General features: G+C 37.0%; 2 protein-coding genes across 5 annotated transcripts in view; both read right to left on the bottom strand.

The window, feature by feature from the left end:
• ptpn11b (protein tyrosine phosphatase non-receptor type 11b) overlaps positions 1-4765 on the bottom strand; it is a 40481-nt gene extending 35716 nt beyond the window's left edge. For both annotated transcript variants that reach the window (XM_063015205.1, XM_063015202.1), the window contains exon 1: positions 4681-4765. In XM_063015205.1, the coding sequence (XP_062871275.1) occupies positions 4681-4694 (14 nt within the window). In that variant the 5' untranslated portion in view covers positions 4695-4765. The remainder of the gene's footprint in view (positions 1-4680) is intronic.
• A 2966-nt stretch (positions 4766-7731) lies between these two features.
• The window catches only part of agrn (agrin), a 302297-nt gene continuing 296071 nt past the window's right edge, over positions 7732-13957 (bottom strand). For all 3 annotated transcript variants that reach the window (XM_063015798.1, XM_063015797.1, XM_063015799.1), the window contains one exon: positions 7732-10184. In XM_063015798.1, coding sequence (XP_062871868.1) covers positions 10027-10184 — 158 coding nt within the window. In that variant the 3' untranslated portion in view covers positions 7732-10026. The remainder of the gene's footprint in view (positions 10185-13957) is intronic.

The following is a 13957-nucleotide window of genomic DNA, read 5'->3' on the forward strand; positions in this document are numbered from 1 at the left end:
CAATTCAATAACCACAATTAATTTGCTTCAGCTGTGATGTGTTATAGGTGTATTGCAACCGCGGTGAAAACGAAGAAGCTTATGTCATTGCATTAAAATAGCAATGGGTATTTCCAAAACCTTGGACATTCCTAAGAACACCATTTCCAAACATATGAAGCAGCAGCAAACCGACTGGACAAGAAAAAAAGCCCAAACTTTCATCCAGAGACCTGAGCAAGCTCACCAGGACAATGAAGAAAAACCACTGTGTTACTGCAATAGAGTTACAGCATGAGCTGATGAAGACTGAGACAAACGTGTCAGTGCCAACCGTAAGAAGATCATTTTACATCCAAGAACTTGACTGGACATGACTGGACATGATGCATGCCACTCTTGTCGACTGGAATATTCCAGAAGGAATTTGAATAGACTTGAATAGAGTTCTGGCAGACAGTTCTATGAAGTGACAAATCAAAACTGGAACTGTCTGACCATATGTATGAGTTTATCTGGTGCACGAAAGGCGAGGGTTATGGCCAGAAGAATTCCTACGTTCAAGCAATGAGGTGGGTAATTGATGATGTGAGGATGTTTTTCTGCTGCAGGAACTGGTAATCTTGACCGTGTGATGAAAATTAACCTTGGTGATAATTGGACTTTCCAGCAGGACAATGATCCCAAGCACTTCCAAGCCTGAATAAGCTGGAAGCTTTTGCACAAGAAGAATAGACAAAGTTTCCACAACAGAGGTGTGAAATCAAGGCAAAAGCGTGTTCCACCAATACCGAGGCTGGGGGTCAGGGACATTCGTCAAAAGAACCAAAAACCCTACAGTTCTTTACCATACTCACCCAAATCCAGAACTATTCATGCTCTACCTAAAGTGCTATTGTCTGTTTTTAAATGCACAAGGGTATCCATTAAAGCAGGAGGAGTTCGCTGAGGTTGTGGCTGTAAAAAGCATTTTCCACGAGACACAGAGCAAAAACTGCACCACTTTGTCCACCACTGGTACCCCATGTATTGCATTCTCTTTTAGATAGTTTTGAAATTGTTCTCATTCTGAATGCTAGACTTGAGCTCTCATTGGACTTTCTCTGTTGATCACACACTGATGCTAACTTGCACCTCGTCAACTGACCAAACTCTGTTCTTACTGCTACCCATTTCTCTGGTGTATAACACTAAACTTCATACAAGCTCTAAAACACCAGTCCAGTAAACAAAATCGATTCCAGCTGGGCTTTAAATAAGCTGCTTGTATTGTCTCACTCCAGGGGAAATTCTGAAACGATTGCATTTGACCAATCATCAGGGATGGCAAAGTGGCTCAGTGGGTAACTGTTGCCTCACATTGACAGTGCTACCCACTCATGACTTGATATTTACCCACTCGTGACATGATATTTCTCTGCACACAGTACTATGGTATTACACATCATTAACAAAACATGAATGAAGCAATGTACCAGGATATATAAATGGAGAATTTAATCTTATAAGCCAAGAAACTAAATCTGAATGTTTTAACAACAATCCTAAACATAACAACATAAGCCAAAACACACTTCTCAGAGTAAGATATGTGGATACATGTCCATGAGCTTGTTGGACATACTATTATGCATGTTATAGATATTATTTCCTCTTATTAAGTTGTCTTTTCCCCTATATAAGATATGTTGGAAACATTTGTTCATAAGCACAAATACTGTACATATGTGTTTGTTCATATTTAGAAGTACAAAGTTCAATTTTAAAGTGGAATTCACATTTAGTGCACTAAAATATGTTAAATAAAAAAAAAACTAAACTGGCTAAATATGTGCCCGCCAATACATCTAGCCGATTGCTGAGATTCAAACCCGGATCTGAGCAACGGTGGGCTAGTGTAACAGACTGTTGCACCACCCGAGCATCTTTTAGGTGCTAAATTAATTATGATTTATTTACATTTAATATATTAGGTGTTTTACGTAAGCTAAGTTTTTGCCATATCTATATGTAATTAATATTTATGTATTTAGTATGCTTGCAAACAGCATTTTTCTGATTAATAAATCTGTTCCTAATTTCCTAAAAGGTTTAATTACAATTCACTACCTAAGCACAATCCATTATATCTGCTATCTCACTTACTGCTCTCTAAATATCAAAATAGGAATTCAGCCCAAAATAAATACAATTCAATCACTAAATGATAAAAATTTTAAAAAGCAGACAGTTCTGGCAGACCGTTTTACCAAAACCCACTAACTTTCCATAATAACTTTTTTCTAATAGTACAACTTTTGAAAATACAATTAATTTCAATTATTTAAGCAAATTATTCTGCAAACAGGTGACTTTCTAAGAAAACATATCTGTGATTTTTGAGTAAGTAAAAGGTAGATAACACGTTTGTGTGTGTGTGTGTACGTCTTGTTTAAATTGTATAAATATATCTTAGTACGCAATCATGTAAATCATGTACAAGAACCAAGCACTGAATTGCAGGTTTTCTGTACTGTGTAACTGCAGTAGTTGTGTACGGTCACACTAAATGCACTGTTGTTCTAACGCTGTCCTACTGTTTACTTAAGGCCAAGGCAGAACACCTGTCCAAACACACACTGCCTCTCTCTGCACTGGCCACCAGATCGGGTGCATTAACAGCATCAGATAAACACAATTCCATGCAATTTGGTATCCTACCTATTCAAATGTTTCGGTTGCAAACAAGACTAAATAAAATGCGGTGCTATCAGACTTTGATGATGTAAACAAAGTGGTTTATTCTATGAACAGCTGGAATGATTTAATGATAGGACAGTCTGCATACATGCATAGCCTGAGGACAGGTGTAACTTGGTCAATAAATCTTTGCTGTAATGCAAACCTGGAAAGCCATATTTATTGAGCATGTTTTATAACACTAGGTATTTAAACTACATCTGCATCTCTGCCTGGATTATACACTGTATGGCCAAAAGTATGTAGACACCTGATTTTATTCCAAAATTATTGACTTTGCTAAAGAATCCCTTTTGGCTGGGAGGTGTGACAGTACATTCGGTATACCATCTATGATTCCTCATACTGGATGGATTTTTCAAATACCGCCATACCATACAATAGTTAATACAACAGCTGTAGGCTTCAGTAGGCAGCAAATCATATAATATTCCTCTATAGACAGTCAAGAAAGAAGCTTTCAGAGCAATAATTAAAACAGTGGATTCCAGGTATGTCTTACAGAGGGAAAATACTTTGTTAGTTGCTATTTCAATGTTCTAAGCGAACTGGAAATGGAGATATATAAAGTTGTCCACTTTTCTAAAAGACTTGAGGTCAAGTTGTACAGTGGAGTTTGCAAACATTGTTTTATGTTAAATGGAGCGCTAAGGGTAATTGTACAATACTTAAATATTAAATAAACAATACAAATTGTATTTAGTTGCAACTGTTTTATGCGTACTGATCCATCATATATTGTCATACTGTGGGGCCAAGCAAAGCTTGTAGTACTCAAAACCTTCATTACATACATGGTGAATTAAAACTTTTTATATTCTATGTACTTATGACAGTAGAATAAGCCACAGACATATACAAAGTCACAGTGATACAAAAAAAAACCCATACTGTGATATACCGTGAAACCGTCAGAATCTTAAAAAAATACCGTGATACAAATTTTTGGTCATACCACCCATTCCTAGAATCCCTCCTTTGCAGCCATGACAGACACTTTTCTAAAAGGGCTTTCCACAAGAGTCTGAGAAAATTTATGTGACATCAACCACTGATGTTAAATGAGAAGGTCAGGCTTGCAATCGATGTTCCAATTCATCCCAGAAGTGCAGGCTACTGAGGTTCCAGCACACCAAACTCTCACTTGTGCACAAGAATAGTCAGACTACAGCAGTAAAGGACATTTTTAGATTAGATAATTAGATCACTTTTAGATTAGATTATTGGAGCTCAATACTTAGAGGGGGTGTCCATATACAAAGTGAATATAAAAATGTATGGGACTACTGAGACTATGGAATTCCGTGACCTTTTTGTTATACACAACTGCAAACCAGCCCCACTGTCCCCTAAAACCATGAACTAAGTACTACAAGTATTAATTTTATACTTATTTTTATACTTATACTTAACAAGACGACAAATAGAAAAAAATATATTTAATTCTACAGTTTTTTTTGTGTGGTAAAGTAAATAAGTGTCAGTTTTTGCTGTCAATAGTCTAATGGCTAATAATTGTTATATGGTGCAAATACTGAAGTAATCACAAATACTCTTTTAAAACTATATATTTCGAAAAATAAAGTTAGTTAACTCAGTGTTACACACACTGCCATTCGAATACAACTCATACAAACATTATTTATCAATATAACAGTTCTTGGTAATCTGAGGTAAATATGAACCTGTCAGTGTAGCTTCCACCACTCGTTCCGCCATTGCTCGCGCTTCATTATTCATTCATACACGGTTTAAAAGTTTCCTCAGAGAGAAATACCTGCTGTTTTGACATATAACTAGCACACAGCGCTAATACAAGCCATGAACGCCGCACTCGCGTCCGGAAAGCAAAGGAAACAGCGGCCACGGTAGTAAAACAGTTCTAAACACAACAAACAGCGGTTTGAACGTAACGGTTCTAACCGTATAAAACAGCGGCGTTAACCGCCTCAGCTTGCTTACCTGCGGGACGTCATAGCTGCCGGTTCCTACTGCAGTGCAGGCCTGAGTGAACCGAGACGACAGACTTGAACTATATACTAGTCTCTACTAGTGATGTGTCATTCGCGTATGAGTCGACTCTTGGAGTCGGTTCTTTTAGATGACCGTTGGGAGTCGACTGGCTCCGTTAGGAAGCTGGATTCCGAGGCTCTAGTCTAGCATCAAAAAAATAAATATAGATTTGAATTCAGTTATTGAGTTTAATACTAACAGCTTTTTACCTGCGCAGGGAAGAAATCTATCCAAAGGCAACACACTTTTAGCTACTCAATGAATTATTTAAATTAAAGGACAATTTAGAACTACCAGTCCAGCTTCTGCATGTTTATTCTTTTTGGGAGGGTGGAAAGAAACCGGAATGGGCGGATGAAAACCTGCATTGACTGATAAATTGCATTTATCTTCTTTTCTGACAACTGTACATCATGTAAATGCTTTTGCAACTTGTTTCATTAAAGACTAGTGCACACATAAAAAGTCCTAGAGATTCATGGAGTGAGTGCCGCACAGCACCCAGTGGACTTCGTTTCGATTCTGGAAGTTTTGCATGTTCTCCCCATGTCAGTGCGCAGAAGATGAATTTGTCTACTCTTGACTGCCAGTAGGTGTGAGAGTAATTGCCGATGTGTTGGCCGGTTTTTCCTGACTTTTCCTGACCAGTATTTTAAGGTGGTGCCTGGTTCACCGAGTCACTGACCAGCTCGAAGCCTTAAGAATGAGCAATCATTATTTTTTAAACAACAATATTTGTTTCATATTACATCATACTTAATAAATAATGTATTTATTATATTGTGGTTTTTATTAATGTAGATTATTGAAATATTTATTTTATAGGTCCTATGACTGACCCCTTTTAATATATTTTTATTTATTTAACAAACACATGCAGTATACGTTTAATTAGGTAATGTAGAGTAAACATAAAAAATAAGTTTAAGAACATTAGTAAAAATAAATAAATACGTAAACTAAAATTGAACAACCACTCTCTTTCTTCCAACTCGATTTAACTTAAACTGCATGAACGGTAAAAGTAGTATCTTTCCAAAGCATTAAAATGACAGATTTCTTTTTTTTTAATTTTTTTTTTTTTTTTAAGAAAATAGAACAGGTGTGCAAAGGTCCACCTGCACTCTGTGTGTGTGTGTGTGTGTGTGTCAGTTGGTTACAGTTGGTGTCTGCATACATTTGTATGGTTCGTTGTTAAACCTTAACAATGGTCCTAAGTTATATATCACTAAAAGCTCTTATTACTGAGTCATTTAAAAATTTGTGCTGGTTTACCTTAAGCATCAAATACATAGTTTTTAGTGCAAAAAATTATACACTCATATTCACTAAAACAAGTCATAACACATTGGTAATAAAGAACAGTTCACATAATTACAACCCTCACATATATAATTTTATCTCCAGTAGTGACTGTTATTACAGGCCTGCAGTAATACTAGCACGTACGTAACACAGTGCAAACAATGAGCTATGACACACAGATCCATCAGTAGTGCAATTTGCAAGTGGCAGCTGTGGGCAAAAGCAGCCAGCTGTGAGCCTGAAGTGATGCCATCACTGGACTAACGTCATTGAGGTTAATCTTCCCAAGGAATTGGGTTATGCAATTGTCTTAGACACTAGGCCTTTATCTATGAAACATTGAATCAAAACAAAATGAAACATTTTATAAGACGGCAAATTGAACACCACAGCTACAGCAATGTCCTTTATGAGGACAGTTGTGATGCAGTAGGGAATGCACTGGCATGGATGGGGGGAAGGCCAGACCCCAGCCAGGATGTGTCTGTGACTTCGCCTAAGGAGCTCCAAACTAAAAAAAAAAAAAAACATGGACACAAACAATGGAAGCCACAGAGGCGCTGACGTGCCCAGACAGCTGAAGCCTTGTTATGAGCTGTAAAAGGCCCCTTTATTACTCTAGCGGGAGCCACAACAACAGAGAGAGGGGTTTTGCTCATACACAGACAGATAATTTCATCTTTATTCCCCATCCAGAGGAATCAAATGGATTTTTCCTTCAGCTCTTTGATAGGATTTAGTGAGTATGCCAAGCACTGAGCTCGCCTTGTTGCATTTCATTTAATTTTAGCTGCAGGAGGATTGTAGCTTTTGCATAATTCAGATATGAACTTTGGCCTCCCGAGTACACGCTGTGATGGTACCAACACTTATTACTAGACCGAGTGCAAGTTTTCCACTGCATATATTACTAGAATATTTTCCATTTTGCACTTTCATACCTGTACTTTGTCTGTAGTTTAACTTTCCATTAGGTTAGCTTAGCAACCAAGCTAACTAGCTATCCAGTAAACACAAATACATAGTCACACCATTTTTACAACCTCAATTTCTTTCTTTTTAAAATGCTTGTAACTGTAATTAAGAAGTGGAAATGTAACACTTACAGGGGTTGTTATATGGTACTTACAACGACTGTAGTGCAACATTATAAAAAAAAATTTTGGTTACAAATTCAAAGATAAAAGTGAAGTAAAAGTGCAATTGAGCTTTATTTAGATGTATATAAAAGAGTAAATGCTTACTGTTAACAGTAGATATATTTTATTTATGGTTGCATAGTACTACCCATCTCTGACCACTACAGATTTAGCATTTAGGTTAGCTAACCTTGCTATCACTAGCTCTAGTAGACAAGTGAAAGATTCCAATTTTTTTTTTAGTTATATATGAGTTTTTTTCCACATTGCTTTTCTATATATACAATGGGATAAAGTGTTTACTTTGACATTGTTGTGCTGAGGAATCTTTTCTTATGATAGCTGTATGATAGCTAGGTTAGCTAAACTAAATGCTAAAGCTGTGGTGGTCAGAGATGGGTAGCACCATGCTACCTTTAAAAATATATGTACAGTTAGCAGTAAGCAAATGTTTTTTACACACTAATAGTTCATTATTTGTCCTTAAGTATGTGTAGTAAAAGTAACCAACACAATGAATTTTGAAAGAACATTACACACAGTTAACATGGGCAGATCAGTTCGTTTTACACTTTATTTCATGGTGGTGGGAACACAAGACAAAGGTAATCAAGTTAGTAATGGGAATGTCATGCCACTCTCATTCTGAGTTACAGTCATCAGCTATATTCACTCAAAACAGTAGTTTACAAAGGCCAGGAATGGAATCCACATAAATAAGATATTGAAAATAGCATTTATACAGTAAATATTATATATGTAGAGCCCAAAACGAATAGTTTGAGGCATTCTGGAATATTCTCTTGGACAATATTAATACAATTATTAATATCTGTGAATTATTGTACATGATGATGATGTGGCTAATACTCTAGTAGTGAAAACACAGAATGGTATAAACATGGACTCGCTTACCATAAAGTGATGATGGGATTAAGGCAATTCTCAGACTGTTTCACCCATTCAGGATGTTCATGTGCACTCATTTTTGTGAGCACTGCACTCCGTCCTTTCGGTGCCCCCAAACATACAGGAGGACCCCACACAGCCATTAGATGCGTTTAAAACATACAAGTGTAACAAAACAGACCTGATATTAAAAACATACAGAACTGTATGGGTACTACAGTATATTATAAAAAATAGATGTAGAAACAGAGTGATGATTTTAGTTTGGAACATTAACTGTCCCTACATGGGAAATTAATATATAAACCAATAAATGATTCCCTGCACACCCCAAAACAGAATATATGTAGTGAATAGACAAGTTCAACTCAATTCCAGTGTATAATACTAAAACAGAAGGTCCACAGATGCACAGTTCTCATTTACATGACATGTGATATGATAATCACTGGGCTATACAAAATGGTTGTCTCACTGCTTAAAAAAGAAACAATAAATGAACATGAAATATAGATTTTTTTCTCCACAAAGAATAACATATCTATTAACAGGCATAATTTTTTTTGATTATCGAAACTTAGATTTTGATCTTGTATTGAAACTAAAGTATTTCTTACAATGTTCAGCAGTACAAACAATTGCATCACATTTCTCTTCGAACATGTTACAAAAATCATTAGTTATAACAAACCCATGCATTATTATTATTGTTATTATTATTATTATCATTATTGATACTATTTTATTCATTATTGTTTTTGATACGTTTGCTTATTTACATGGTTGCTTTTGGACCACAGTTATAAAATGCAAGCATCTAGACATCAGTGCAAGCGTCTAGACGTCCCTTTTTTAAAGCAAGTGCTGACTAAAGTGACAAAAAAATTCCTGCAAATGCTCTTCATCTCAGGATTTCACCTAATGCCAGAAATAATATTCCACTCGTTGCTCTTGCATCCACTTTGGCATGATTTCTGCCACGTTCCACATCCTTCTTCTTGTGCTACGGTGCCTCCCCATGGCAGACCACTGTAACAACCATGTCTCTTTCAAGTGTCCTTTCAGTCCCAGTCCAGCCACAGCACATGATAGATTGACTAACATACGATGAACAGTAACTCAGGGCTAACAATGTTTCAAAAAAATAAAATTGAAATCAGATTATGAGGATTACATTACAAGCATTTCCATGATCAGATTTTTTTTACCCTGAACAGAAAAATCAAGAAACCAATGCAAAAAATCGCATGCGAAAAAAGTGGTAATCAATTTGTATAGTTTAAAAGCAGTGCACAGAAAATGAGACTGATTCTTGACCAAAATATTCATAGTCTCATGTATTACTGTACAATCCCATGTTTCAATTACTAACAGTTTAGTCCATTAAGGATGCTAATAGGTTTGTGTTAGCAAGAAGCTTCAAACATTACGAGCAAAAGTAGGCATCCCAGTAAATATTAGACAGGTCTTGCTTAGCGTAGTTAACAGTGGCAGTCCATTCTTGATAAAGCAAGGTTGCACATGCTTTATTCGTAGTGAGCAATAGCATTACCAGCTGCAGCGTCGGCTCAGTGGAATGTACAGGGAGGCTGTACTACAGCGTCCGAATTATGGCACCGATAGAAGGCAATCGAGAGGGCAAAAAGCACCTACGTTATTCACCATTTCAAGTAATGAGCAAGATTATGGTTTTTGGTGCTCTAAAAACAACACCATAAACATAATACATATTGTTTTTGTCTTGTGATACCATGTTTAACTGCCGTTCGGGATTACAGATGGAGGCGCAGATTAAAAACAACCAGATATATGTCATGACAACAAAATGAAAACAATGTAATCTCTCCAATATAAAAAGCAATGAACATTATACAAAAATAGAAAATAATTACAGCAGTAGACATGGCGTTAGGAGGGTAGGAGGGAGGGAGGTGTTGCCAGGCTATTTGGCTGAACAGTGTAATATTTTAGGGCTGTTTAAGGCATCCTCTACTAGATGCAAATCCACCCCGTCGACAATCACGTCTTTAATGCAGCCCAGAAAGCCTGTGCTGTAGGCCTTAGGCAAGCGGCGTGCCACAGCCAAATCCTCAAGGCCACCTAAACAAACAAACAAACAAACAAAACGATTGATTAGAAAAAGAAAAGTAGGACAGGTAAAATACCTAACATTTAATTTGAGATTGTCCACTGACTTTCAGCAAGACAATGAAGTTTCTTAACGACAAAGTAATGAACAGTTCTAAAAAGTGTAAGATTAAGTAAGCACAGAAGAAAAATACTTTCAATTAGGACCTTATCTAACTGCTGCAATGGAAATGTAATTTAAGTAATATTTAATTATTTAGAGCAGCCATTTCACCTTCTGCATGTTTTAGGAGCTGGGAAGAAAGCAGAGTACCCAAAGAACAAACACATAGTGATGGGTGAGGAAGAACCCAGATCCCTAGCACTACTGTTCCACCCCTTATAACTTTCATTAAATTCATTGTAACAAAATATAAAACCACCTCATCAAAATATATCCATCCATCCATCCATCCATCCATCCATCACTTATTATATTATATATCTACCCAATATCTATATTGTTATTATATTGTGTATTTACCCAAATTTCAAAAAGATTTTCTCATGATGCTACTAATCTGAGAGAAAGAAAGTTCTAACACTTCCTTTAACACCGTAAAAGCCAGACAACATCTCTTGTTAAACAGCAGCTTGTGCACCCTTATGGGTCAGCTGGATACATCTCCAAGGATATAACGTGTCTTGATAATGGGGAACACACTATGCCATCCCTCCATGCTAGTTGATACAAGGCCGGTTATGCTTTCTGGATGGCCCTGGACCCACTGTGACCATAACTGGAATAAGAGGTTATGAAAGATAATTGACTGAATGAATATGAGCTACTGCGCTGCTTCCTTTGTACTACTAAATTGTGGACATCTTTACTGCAGGTAGTCATGCTACCTAAAACCATCTGACTGCCTTCTGAATGAGTGGTTCCTCTCAGAAATGACCCAATTTTGGTAAGGCAAAACCTTGTGATTATTTTATCGTACAGTATTATGGGATGTACGGTATTAATTTCCTCTTGTCTGCTCCTGTTTTTGTTATGTTAAACAGGGGTAAGTTTGGGGTTACTTGCCTGCACATTAAAAAGTAAAGCTACAGAAAGATGTTAACACACCCTATGTATATAAAAGACAGAAACAGGGCAAACAGGTGGGTATTTGATTTCAGGGGAAGGCAAACACAACATACAGGAGCGGGGAATAATACAGGAGAGACGTATAACACAAAGAGGTGAAGCAGATCAAATATAGTACGATTTGATAATGTGTTCTGACAGCTTCTCCAGAAACTTTCAGCTTTTTTTAAACATACATTTTTCTCACATTCTAGCACTGCCAACATATCTAAAGATATGCATCTGCGTTCTCCGCAAAAGATATTTTCGTTCATCTCCTATGCCTCTTCTTCCCCACTCCTGCTTTAACTGGCTTGTGTACTCTGGTACAGGAGAATCAACTGGGCTAATTTCATGCAACGCATAGCTGAATAAGTAAATAAATAATCAGCCATGGAAAAAAAGGTTTAAAATGAGGCTCTTGATACGCAGGTTGCTGGAGGATAATGAATTAGCTGCAGGGAAGAAGCAGCACCTGTTTCAGTGATATACAGCAGGGATGTCAGACCCTTAATGCACAAACAAGAAACTTCAATGATTGTAACTTTTTTTTTTGCCATCTTCCAATTCTGTCAGTCCTTAACCCTCATTTAAATGGGTCACACACCATGCAGTAGACAGAGAGAGATATCTGAACAGGGCAAATCCCCCCCCCCCCCACCCCCCCACCAAATAGCACAGCACCCCAGAGCTTTAGCACTAGCTAAGTATAAATGTCTGCATTACACTCTGGTTATTTACTGATGTGCACCCAGACTCAGTCATTCAATTTTTAATAAATCTTACTCCATGATAATGTCCTGGGTAGATTGAAAGCAAACAACGAGGCACTACTGACATTGAGAGATAACACTATGACATTGTTATTCTGTAAACGGCCTGGAACAACAGTCCAAAATAATCAGTAGCTACAATCTTTCACTCAGTCCATACTCTGTCTAGAAATTTAAGCATTTCTCTCAAGGTTTAGTAAAGTTTCAACCACCTGAGTGCTTCAGTAAAAAGCTGGTGAGAAAGTTTTAAATGATTATGGTCTCAGTGTAAGTTTCAGCTACTTTATAATGCATCAGTCTTAGCCCTGTTCTATATTACCTTAATTTTATTCTGTCTACCCAAAGGTCTGCTTAAACTACAAATGCCTTCTTATGTTGGCAATTAAAAATATATCCAATTTTTAACGACAAAGTGAACTTGACTGGTAGCCTTGGGTTGGTTCTGAAATTACAGAGTGGTACAAAGGTAATGTTTTACTATTTAAAACACTTTTTCAGTACTTCATGAAGTTTCAGAATCTGGCTCCTTGGCTTTGTACCTGTCACAGCCAATGTGTAAATGATTTGCAGATAAAGTAGTTCCCATAAACTCTCACAGAACCTCTGTGCTAAAAGAATTATCAAATGTTACCAAAAAACCAAAATGGCTTTGATTAATAGGCAATTTAACAAACATTTGCTATAAATAAATTATGTATAATTTACTATTTGGATATCTAATATTAAACCCTACACAGGTCTACATGTATTGATAGTCCTAGATTATTTCATTTGGCATAAAACATAGAGACAATCCTAACTAGAGATGGGACGATCGATCGGCTATGAATCGGTATCGGCCGATTTTTAATCAAAATATGCTATCGGCGATCGGCGATATTTCCTAAAAGTAGCCGATCCGATCGTGTGATATATAAAAGATCACGTTAAGTTAACAGCTCAGTGGATTGATCCAGACACCAACCATCACATCACCATTCATCAACCATCGTACAGAAACCACAGTGAAAGCTCTTCATGACCTAAAATAACATCATTAACGTTGTGCATCATACATACGATGTAATTTTGCTGATTGTAATATTTACTTTAAAAAGATAATTCAACCCGGTCACATATGAGTCGATTCTATCAGCACGTTATATAAACTCCTGGTTCACTTTGGTAAATCGTAAGTGGTTCTTACTTGTGATGTAGATGAGAACAGAAAACGTTACAGAGCCAATCAGAGGCAAAAGTTTATTCATTACCAAATTCGTTAGTTCAGGATCATCTGCTGAACTTTTAGCTCCTTAGACGGAACGAGTCTGACGGTCGGTTACAGATCTGTGGTAATAGCAGTTTAATTAAGCTTTTTAATGAAGCTTTTTAATGTAAGAGAGTCACACAAAATGTTCTGTAGTAGCTGGTGTTTATTTAAAACCACGACATTTAATTAATAACAGTAAACACGGAGAGATAACTGAGAAGAGAAACTTACGCTTCGCGAAAAATGACTCGTGAATCAATGAATCACTTATAGCGATACAGTGAACAAAGCGTCTCTTCTAAAGGCGCACACACACACACACACACAAACACGCGCGCGCGCTGCTCCGGTTTATCTTCACTGTGAGGCTCTTTTTAAATTTATTTATTTTATTTACTGCTAACCCCCCCCCCCCCCCCCCGATCGCAATCGGCTATCGGCAGATGTCCCTGAAAGGAGATCGGAGATCGCAATCGGTGCCAAAAACCCCGATCGTCCCATCTCTAATCCTAACCCAAACATCCTAAACAATTTATAAAAAACTGTGCTTTACATTATTAGTGCATACTTAGATTGAACAAGTTGCTGTAAGTTCATTTTAAGCACTAAAATGACCTTTAAAATTGGTCATTAGGCATTCCAAGGACCAACTGTG

This window comes from Trichomycterus rosablanca, chromosome 19 (assembly GCF_030014385.1).
Source record: "Trichomycterus rosablanca isolate fTriRos1 chromosome 19, fTriRos1.hap1, whole genome shotgun sequence".
In the NCBI taxonomy this organism is placed as follows: domain Eukaryota; kingdom Metazoa; phylum Chordata; class Actinopteri; order Siluriformes; family Trichomycteridae; genus Trichomycterus; species Trichomycterus rosablanca.